Source organism: Girardinichthys multiradiatus, chromosome 23 (genome assembly GCF_021462225.1).
Source record: "Girardinichthys multiradiatus isolate DD_20200921_A chromosome 23, DD_fGirMul_XY1, whole genome shotgun sequence".
NCBI lineage: Eukaryota > Metazoa > Chordata > Actinopteri > Cyprinodontiformes > Goodeidae > Girardinichthys > Girardinichthys multiradiatus.
Window position 1 is genome coordinate 49,798,990 of NC_061815.1, and position 10,883 is coordinate 49,809,872.

At 44.1% G+C, this 10,883-nt stretch overlaps 1 protein-coding gene across 4 annotated transcripts in view; it reads right to left on the bottom strand.

Moving 5' to 3' along the window:
- Positions 1–295: 295 nt before the first annotated feature.
- Positions 296–10,883, bottom strand: part of klhl3 (kelch-like family member 3) — a 21,935-nt gene continuing 11,347 nt past the window's right edge. For 2 of the 4 annotated variants that reach the window (XM_047353879.1, XM_047353881.1), the window contains exons 7-15: positions 7,352–7,468; positions 6,887–7,036; positions 6,667–6,784; positions 5,585–5,782; positions 4,447–4,548; positions 4,230–4,358; positions 3,712–3,852; positions 2,269–2,412; positions 296–926 (exon numbers count right to left, since the gene is read on the bottom strand). In XM_047353879.1, the coding sequence (XP_047209835.1) occupies positions 883–926; positions 2,269–2,412; positions 3,712–3,852; positions 4,230–4,358; positions 4,447–4,548; positions 5,585–5,782; positions 6,667–6,784; positions 6,887–7,036; positions 7,352–7,468 (1,143 nt within the window). In that variant the 3' untranslated portion in view covers positions 296–882. Of the gene's footprint in view, positions 2,169–2,268; positions 2,413–3,711; positions 3,853–4,229; positions 4,359–4,446; positions 4,549–5,584; positions 5,783–6,666; positions 6,785–6,886; positions 7,037–7,351; positions 7,469–10,883 lie in introns of all 4 variants that reach the window. The other 2 variants (XM_047353880.1, XM_047353882.1) reach the window with 2 other exon arrangements.

Consider the following 10,883-nt stretch of genomic DNA (forward strand, 5'->3'; position numbering starts at 1 on the left):
GTCTATGTGAAACTAATCACAGCACCTGCTTAAAGGCTCATCAGTCCTCATCTTGTCACTCCTGGTTGGTTGAAAGTTCAAAGTGCAGCCGCTGCTAATCAGGCTAATTAGACTTGATAAAGACCACACCCACCAGCTAAGCGGTTTGCGTGACTTAAATCTCTTTATTTTGACGTTTTTCTGGCAGATTAAAAACTAAATAAACGTGAGTTTTTGAGGAAGAAGTCGATACTCCAAACAATTCATTGAACTTAGCATTTAACCCTGAAACACCAAACGTTTGAAGACATAAATATATATTTTACACATTTTTTAATAATCAGTTATTTAGTACTATTTAGAAGTACTTGCAGTGCTTTAACAATAATATTTCATGATATATTGAATAAATGAGATCATTTCTAAGTGATTGTTCCATTACCCTGTTTCTCATTTACTCTTTGATTTTTATTTGGAGCAACGGTCATAAAAACTAACCGAGGAGGAAGGATGTAAAACAGATATCAAACATTTGTTTACATGTTCATCATTTATATTAAAAATATAACAACTGCAGTGAGAAAAACGTTCATCTGGTCACTTTAACAATCACATCATATACTTCATAGTCCATTTAGTGTTTTATCATAAATTCATTTGAAACATCTTTACAAGTTTTTCCAGGTTTTAACTAATATTCATCAAACTGTTACTGATCTCCGTGGAGTTGGAAATTATTGGGATATTGCTGTAAACGGCATATTTCCCGTTTTATTTGAAGCGTCTTTCCACTAATGCTCAACCTCAAACTGTTCAACCCAGGGTCACAGTTCAGCAGGTCAGTGGAGAACCGGGTCATCAGGTCCTCCTTTCTACCAGGTGTGGTGCTGGACTCTTACTTCTCTACTTCCAGACATTTCCACCTGAAGAAGACCGGTGCCAGTGTTCTGGAAGGTACAGTGATACCAACACCATCAGAACCAACCAGAATGAGTCGAAATGTTCAGTCAGACGACATAAAACAATAAAGCTGCATTAAAACTTTTGTGCTTTTTATAAATATAGTAAAATCCAGTCTAGTAAACATTATCTCCTGAAAGCAGTGGCACCGACATCTGAAACACACCCAGATGATCTGAATTACAGCGATGTGATCTAGACTGCGACTGTGACGGGTCGGAGCGGAGCGGCTTGGATGGAGAAGAATCAAACGTTCTGACCTGGACATGATACCGTTACATTTGATTTTTACAGTGCATCCAAAAAGGGACATTTCAGCTCGTTACCCAGAGCTGAACGTCTCACACCTGATCTCTGCGTCTGGTACATCTCACACATCCTCAGAACTTTATTGGCCGTTAAACCAGGAGGAGAAGCAGCTTGTTGGCGTGTTGGAAAAGACAACTGGATTTAGTGTTCAGTGCACAAAACCAGAACATCAGTAGTGTTTTCACAGGAGTCGAAGCCCCAACAGCTGGTCTGAAGCCAAAATGATTCTAAATTTTAAAAAAATCATCTTTCAAAAATACTAAATATACTTTTTTGCATAAGCTTTTTACAATCTTTATATTGCAGCTTTCTGGGATCCAGGCGTTTGGGTTGAGGACTAATACTGCTGGCAGCTGAGGCAAATCTGTCACCAGAACCACCTGGTTTCATAGAGTCCAACAGCTGAACCAATCAAACAGATTCTTTCTGAGTTCTACAGCCAAGCGGAGCAAATCGTCACCATGAAGGATGAGAAAATCTCTAAAAGTTTCTCTTTTCAGGAACAAAATGCTCCAGATTATTACCGTCAGACAGTTTTCCTGGCAGTTCGTAAAGTCTGCTAATCAGTTACAAAGGTCCAAAACAGAACACAGATGAACAGAACCACTGTCCTACTGTCTCGGTTTAGTGCGTTTTTTCTGTGCAACGTCACCCTGACAGCTGATCCAGCTGCTGGTGTTTGAAAACCTCAGACGGGTTCTTCTGAACCCCCGGTCCCGTGTCCTTACATAACGGTTCAGAGCAGCAGCCAGTGTGTGAACAGACATGGAGGCTCTGTGTGGACTCATGAGCTCTGGTCATATTCAGGGATTATTGTCCCGCTGGTTCGCTTCAGACGTCAGTTTGGATTTCTGGGAATCGGATTCTACTGACGCCGTGGGAGGACCCGGGTCATAACGGCTTATCGATCACCGCAACTCCTGCAAAGGAGGCAATAATTTGGACACAAAGGGGAGAAAAGGTCCAGTTAGTTCAGTCTTTCATTCCAGTTTCCTTTTAGACACCAGAATATTGACGTACCGGCATAACTGCGCCCGTTGCTCATGTTGGTGGGAATGAGGCTCCATTTGTCAGTAACTGGATTATAAAACTCCACAGACGAGAGGTTACAGGAACCATCATCTCCTCCGATCACATACAGCAGCCCGTTTATGGCACAAACACCTGCAGGATTCATAAAGCATCACTTGTGATTAAAACCTAAACCTTAGTATGACGCATGTCACTGATGGATTATTTCTAACAATCTAGAAACAGATCATTTATTTATGACCTAAAACAGGCTGGAATTCTGGGATGTTGATCACAAATCCATTTAAATCTATCAACACCAACCGAGATGTTGACTGACCTTCACTGACCTGTAAAAGGATCTAGAACTTTCCTCATTTTCTCAAGTTACAACCAGGAACTAAACTATATTTTATTGGGATTTATTTTTACAGACCAACAGTAAGTAGGGCATCGATGTGAGGTGGGAAGACATTAAACACAGTTTGGAACAAATAAATATCTGCAAAGTGTAGAATTCAGACCATCTTTACTCTGATACCTAAATAAGGTCCAGTCCAAGCAGAGGTCACCTAACCAGTAACCGCAGTTCAGCTGAGTCTAACTGCAGATGTTCTGTTTCTCAGAGAGAACAACCAGCATCATGAAGACCAAAGACCACAGCAGACAGGTCAGGGACAAAGTTCTGGTTCAGTTTAAAGCGAGGGGGTTCAACAACAATATTCCAAGCTTTGAACATCTCCCAGAGTTCTGTTCAATCTATCATCTGAACATGGAGAGAGGATGGACCACCTGCAGACCTACCAAGACACGGATGTTCACCAAAACTGACTGGGCAAGGCCAGCATCCATGGTAACTCTGAAGGAGCTGCAGAAACCCACAACTCAGGTTGGAGGATCTGTCCACAGAACAACTATTATTAGTGTGCTCCACAAATCTAACCTTTATGGACGAACAGCAAGAAGAAGGCCAGAAGTCCTGTTTGTAATTTGTCATGAAACATGGAGAAGACTCCTCTGATCAGAGGAAACCAAACTAAATCATCTGGCTTGCATGCCAAACCATTTGTGAGGAAGAAAGTTAACCCTGCACATCACTCTGAAACACCTCGCCACCATGGTGAAACATGCTGTGGGGATGCTTTCCTTCAGCAGGGTCAGGGAAGCTGGTCAGAGTTCATGACAAGATGAATGGAGTTAAATCCTGGAGGAAAACCTGTTAGAAGCTAGCAGAAGACCTGAGACCCGGGTGGAGGTTCACCTTCCAGCAGGAGAACCACCCTGAACATACTGCTAAAGGTACAATAGATGATTTAGATCAAAGCACATTCAGGTGTTAGAATGCCCTAGTCAAAGTCCAGACCTGAACCAACAAAGAATCTGACTCAAAAAGTGATGTTCACAGATGTTCTCCATCCTATCTGACACCGGGGTGTGTGGTCATCATCTTACCTGCGTTTCTTCGGCACATGTTCATGTCGCTGACCAGCCTCCACGCGTTGCTCAGTGGGTCGTACACCTCAACGCTCTTCCTCACCAGAGGTCCATCATGTCCTCCTGCTGCATAGAGCAGGCCGCCCAGGACACCCACACCTGCAGAAAAACACAGAACATTTTCAACATGAATAACTGCAAACCGCTTCTATTCATTTGCTGCTCAGTTAGTTCATTTATTATGACTCCAGCTCCGTAAATTCAAACATTATTTCATTATAATCATTTTTAAAATGATAACAGGCTGTTATTTAGGATCTCTCCAGCATGGTGCTGTTTCATGCTTTGTCCATTGGGAGGTGCTGTTGTTTCACATTAATAGTTGTTAAAACCAAAGTTCTGGACTGAACAAAGCTTTCCTGAACCAGCTGAGCAGAACCCCCGATTACATCTGTAAGAAGCTGCTTTTAAACTCACACAGCTTCACGAAAAGCAACTTCCTGTGTGTGTGTGTGTGTGTGTGTGTGTGTGTGTACCTGCTCCACTTCTCCGTGTGCTCATATCAGCCACGTAGCACCACTGATCAGAGACTGGGTCGTATTCTTCCACAGTGCTGAGACACTGGCGTGAAGCACCATCATAACCTCCTACTGCATACAACTTACCTACACACACACACACACACACACACACACCTTCAAATAAGCCATGTTAAGATTTCAGATCTTCGTTTAAGTTTCCCTCAGTTCTTACCGTCGACCACGCCCACACCCACACTGCTGCGGCGGGTGTTCATGGAGGCGACGTAGATCCACTCGTTGCTTTTATAACTGTAAACCTCAACGGTGGACAGACCTGGAGGAGACACATGCAGCTGGTTGAGGCAGGAACTAGCAGTTTCTCATCACTGACTCCTGAAAATGTTCTCCAGACATAGAAAGTTCTTCTTATTTGGGCCGACAGAAGTCCCTCAGGGTGGAGACGGTGACGTCTGCAATTTTCATCGGAAGTGGCCAGAATGGACAGATCAGAGGAACAGCTGAGGTTGGGCAGTTTGGAGATAAAGTTAGAGAGGACATGTTCTGATAAGACATGGTGGACACACTGGAAAGAGGAACTTGAGATGGAGGCAGGTGACTCCTGGGGGGAGGGCAGAAGGAGAAGAACGAGGAGGAGAAGAAGATGATTTTGTTTCTGCAACAATTTATTCACACTATTTTATTGGGAAACAAGTAAAAGCAACACCACGTCAGTGATCCCAGGAACAAATCAGAAAGCTCTCCACTGCTCCAGAAAATGAGCCCGATTCTGGTTGACCGCATGGAAACAGAACTCCAGATGCAGCCTGGCTTTGATATTCAGGTTCAGGGTCACAGGTCAGTTCTGCCTGCAGCTGTTTCTGGGGTGGCAGGTAGACAGCTGAAGAAAAAGCAGCAGCTTTTACTGGGTTTTGCTTTAATAAAAAGGTCCGTCCTTAAGAAGCTGAATTGTACTGGTCCTCTTAGTTTTTCTGAAATTGTTTTATAATTGAGGCAAATATGAATCATTTATGATTAATAATGAATAGTTTAGAAATGGGTCAATAATTTGTCCTTAACTGTAAATACAGTTTTAAATAAAGCTGTTAAACCTTTAACAGTTATTTATTTTACATTGAAACTATAAATAGGCTGAATAGTTCGCTGGTGTTCATCTCATTAATGGACCCTTTAAGATGATGTGTTGTTATCCCTCTGTTAGAAATGAGCAGCGAGACACTGAGAGAAACAAATCAATCAATCAATGAGTAACTATTTATCAGAAGGTTCTGGTTGGGCAGTTTGTTTTTCTCAGAACCTCCTGAGATACGTTGAGCGGTTCTGGATACACTACGTGTGTGGATCACATGTACCTATACTTCCATTAAAGCCTCCGACAGCATACAGGAGGTCCCCCACCACCGCAGCTCCCAGCGTGCTGCGTCTCTCCTGCATGCTTGACGCCGCGCTCCACTGGTCCCTGGCTCCGTCGTACACGTCTACGGTCCGCTCCCGCAGCGAACTGTTGAACCCGCCCACCGCGAACACTTGGCCTGCCATGGAAACCACACCTGGAGACCACGGAGGCAGACAGGACAATCTGTTCAACGCTCCAGTTTTAGATACTTGGGACCAGATTCTTGGTTCATTTTGTGTCCAGTCACAGTTTAGATGCACGCAGAGATTTTAATAATGCTTTTAAAAACAGCGGATTTCCACACAGGATCAAAATTATATGTGAAGGCTCAGAAGTATACATACGACGTACATTTGGTAGCATTCACTCTAGCTGGATACTCCATACCAAACCCAGTTTTTAGTGTGTTTGCGATCATTGACTCTTTGAAACACTTAAATGTGTCAAAGTATCAACCATCTGACCCAAACTACCCCCCCTCACATTACAGGAAATTGGTTAGGATGCTTAGGAGCAACCCAGGAAACTGGAAGTTACTGGAACCAAAGGCCACGGAGCCCAGTTGGGTCCGTTTATCATGAACATGCAATGGCTCTGATCCAAAGCAGACGTCTGAGACTGCAGCTGACCACATGGACAAGCCAAATGTCTTCTGAGGAAAGGTTGATGGTCAGATGAGACAAAGGTTCAGCCGTTTGGTCACAATGACAACAAATGTATATTTACAGGAGAAAAGGTGAGACGTTCAAATGAAAAAACACTGTACCAAACATGGTGGAGGCAGTGTCATGCTGTGGAGGGGTTTTTTGCTGCCAGCGATATGAGTGCAATAAACAAAGTTTGTAGAATAATAAACCATGTCCTGGTTCTTCAATCAGCAGCTAGATGATTGAAACTTGGACACAGTTGGATCTTCCAGAACCAAGATTCATCATTAAAAGCTCAAAATCAGTTTGACATCGATGTGGACGTAAACATCGGACCAGCACTGCACACATCTTACAGGAAGCACCGGTTGCTCCTCCAACCCAAACTGACCTGCTCGGCACCGCCTGGAAGGCAGATCCGCAACCTGGTACCACCGATCTTCCTGGAAGTCGTAACACTCCACGCTGCGGATGGCTTTAGGGGCCTGACCCCCCACCACAATCATCACCTGCACAGAACCGAGATTCGGACTGTTTGCAGTAAAGAAAAAAACTCTGCAGAACACATGTTGAAAAGAAGGCCCAGCTGGCTAAGAGGCTTGGTTCTGCACCTTGGGGATGCTGACAGGGGTCCGTGGTCGTGTTCGGTCTGTCTTGATGAGGTGCCGCTGGTCCGCTGGCAGCAGGTGATACTTCATTGCTTCAATCAGAAAATCTTTGCAGGTGTTGTTGTTCTTTATTAAGGCTTCTTCCTCAACAATCTGTAAACCAGGAGCAGAACCTCATCTTTATTCACCAAACAACCAGGGCATCGGACCTCAGAAGCTGCTTCACCGTCTCCCCACACTGGCTTTAAATAAATTGGTAAATCACTGATATAAACCATCATCCCACCAACAGTTTCTACGGAACGTCAGGATTTCTTCTGCATAAGTAATAAAGTGGAAACTTTGAAGTAAAAGGCAGTGCAGATATATTCACATCCAATATTAGGATGGTGGATAACACTGAGTAAAGCATGGTGCTGTTTATATGATCAGATCATGTTCTGAATCATGGTAGAAAGTCCATTTCACCTTTACGAGGTAATCTCTGGACAGCAGAGGAAGTCTGACGTGCTCCATAAGCTTGGGCATGTACTCCAGACGAGTTGGTTTATCGTATTTGATCCAAGATATCATTGCTTCAAACACCTGAGGAGAAGGAAGAGGAGGAGATTCTCAGATCAGTGATGAAGAAACCAAAGAAAACAAAGAAGGTGTGGAGATTTTGAAATGTAGCAGTTAGCATTTCAACAAAACAGGCGTGAAATCAGCAAAGTGTGACACTTCAGTCTCAGAAACGGATTTCTTTCAGAGTAAAATGTGATTAATGATGCTGCCAACCCAGATCAACATGATAAAGGAGCTAAATATTTGCTTCAGACTGCATTCTTTCAGTTATCTACAACACATTCATATTAATCCTGCCAGGTCAGCAGCTCCAAACAAGCAACAGGAGCTTCCTGTCCTGCTGAGAAGCTTCAACAAAGGTCTGCATTAGTTCCTCCTCTCGAACTTTCAGATTACTTTGGATCCAAACTAAAAGGGTTAGGGTTAAACCATTAGATGCAGAACAGAACCAACATGTTTAGATTTTAGGTTCTTCCTAACAGCCTCCCTTCGCTCTCTTGTTATTCTCTCCATGAGCTTCATGAGGTGCTCACCTGGAATGGTTTCTAAAGAGTCTTGAAAGAACTTCCCAGAGGTTCATTGAAAGAAGGTCAAAGGTTAACATTTCAGTCATCACAGTAAAAGACGGCTACTTTAAGGAATCTAAGATATAAAACATATTTAAAGTTATTTTACAGTTTGATGCCTTCAGTAAGAATCAATGAACAATGCAAATAGTCATAAACAGAAAGCAAACCGTTAAATGAGAAAGCTGTTCTAAAACCTTTGACAGGTAGTATTTTAGGTCTTCCTTTCTGAGTCCACGTGTTTTCCTTTAGAGACAGAAACATTTCTACTCCTTTTCATCTTGAGTCCATGTTGAATATATCCAGTGAATGCTGTGTAATTTAATTAGTTAAAGGATAAATAGAACAATAGCTTCTAACTGGACCTGATCTGATTTAACAGGGTTTTAATATTTCATTTTGATTTGCTGCATTGACTTGGTCTCTGTCACACTAACTCTCACTATTTTGCAGCAGCAACACTTTTGCTTTCCTTCTAAAATAAGTGCTGATATTCTCCATATGCCGTCATTAATATTTCTCATTCCATCAGCAAGAAATATGCACTTCGAGGCTTATTTCCTCCTGTTGCCATGGTTATTTGGGTTATCTGTCTTCCATTGACGAGGGCTTCTTATTTACCTGCGCTAGTGCTCAGCTCCAGATGACTTTGACTCAGAGTTTAGTAACCCGAGTGTTACCCCGTGTTCTGAAACCAAAAACCCTGGGTATGGTGGTGTGGAGTAGGTCTGCTCAGGGTTTCTACTCAGAACTTCCTGAAACGGGGCCCTGGTGTAAGATCTTATAGCTATAGTAAACAAATGGATCTGGATAGGTCTCATATAGAACTACTGGCATAAAGCTGAACCTTTTTATTAATTCAAACAGCCTGGAAACAGATGAGGCCCACACCACCAACATCAACAGCAGGAAGCATGGAAAGTTTAACATTAGGAGCAGGATCCTCATGAGAAGGAGACCAGGAAACATCAGAGGCATAGTCCAGCATGATATTACCCAATTTATTATCTGCAGGTTCCACAAATCATGAAACTAAACCGTTTTCTGAAACTGGCTGCCAGTGTGGTGTGGGGCCATCTGTTGGACTTGGAGGGATGGACGTATCCTTCACTCAGCTCAGCGTAGAGTCTTTAAAGCATAGTTTGTGAACATGGTGTGCACAAGTCAGTAAGTCAATAACCAAAACACTGATGGGTAACATTTTTTAAATAAGTTATAATGTGCAAAATCAAGAAATGTTCTTTACTTATTCAAACCTGTAAAATACCTCAAATCCAGACTGCACAGGAAGCAGACATTGAGCAGGAAGAAACTAAGCTCCCTCTACTGTGGCTGGTAGCTCTAAATCACGTTCAGCACCAGTACTAAACAAATAAAAATCCCTTCAGCAGATGAGGTTATGACATAATAATGACTTTAAGACTCATCTAAATCATTAATCACCTTCCTGCTCATTAACTCTTCAATGAGCAGAAACCTGAGCAGTAAATGTCAAGTTTAGATATCCGCTCACCAACAAAGTAAGAAATGATCAACGGTGCTTTCAAACTGTTCTCAGAAATAGGAATTTCCAAATTTAAAGTCAGACAAATCAGAATCTTCACTAAAGCTGGAACTTGGACTGGAAAGCCGGAGGTCCCTGAACCACTCAAGGTCTATTTCCAATATGGCTGCCATGTTTAGAAGACTTAGATGAGCAGAAATAAAGCATTTATTGCCACTTCTGACAGTTGGTTTCACATTAAAGCAGTGGTACAAAGAATAAAACCCAGGCTGAAGTCACCGAGGTGGTTAAAAAGCTCCGCGGTGGCAGGGCTTCGGGGGTGGATGAGATCCGCCCTGAGTACCTCAAGTCTCTGGATGTTGTAGGGCTGTCATGGTTGACACGCCTCTTCAACATTGCATGGCGGTCGGGGACAGTGCCTCTGGATTGGCAGACTGGGGTGGTGGTCCCCCTTTATAAGAAGGGTGACCGGAGGGTGTGTTCAACTACAGGGGGATCACACTCCTCAGCCTCCCTGGTAAGGCCTACGCCAGGGTATTGGAGAGGAGAGTCCGGCCGATAGTCGAACCTCAGTTTCAGGAGGAGCAGTGTGGTTTTCGTCCCGGCCGTGGAACACTGGACCAGCTCTATACCCTCTACAGGGTACTCGAGGGTTCATGGGAGTTTGCCCAACCAGTTCACATGTGTTTTGTGGACCTGGAGAAGACATTCGACTGTGTCCCTCGTGATGCCCTGTGGGGGGTGCTCCAGGAGTATGGAATCGGGGGCCCTTTATTAGGGGCCATCCGGTCCCTGTACGAGCGGAGCAGGAGTTTGGTCCGCATTGCCGGCACTAAGTCGGACCTGTTCCTGGTGCATGATGGACTCCGGCAGGACTGCCCTTTGTCGCCGGTCCTGTTCATAACTTTTATGGACAGGATTTCTAGGCGCAGCCAAGGGCCGGAGGGGGTCTGGTTTGGGGACCAGAGGATTTCATCTCTTCTTTTTGCAGATGACGTGGTCCTGCTGGCCCCCTCTAGCCAAGACCTACAGCACGCGCTGGGGCGGTTCGCAGCCGACTGTGAAGTGGCTGGGATGAGGATCAGCTCCTCCAAGTCCGAGGCCATGGTTCTCGACCGGAAAAGGGTGGCTTGTCCTCTTCAGGTAGGAGGGGAGTTCCTGCCTCAAGTGGAGGAGTTTAAGTATCTCGGGGTCTTGTTCACGAGTGAGGGGAGAATGGAGCGGGAGATCGACAGACGGATCGGTGCAGCTGCCACAGTAATGGGGGCGCTGTGCCGGTCCATTGTGGTGAAAAGAGAGCTGAGCCGAAAAGCAAAGCTCTCAATTTACTGGTCGGTCTACGTTCCTACCCTCACCTATGGCCATG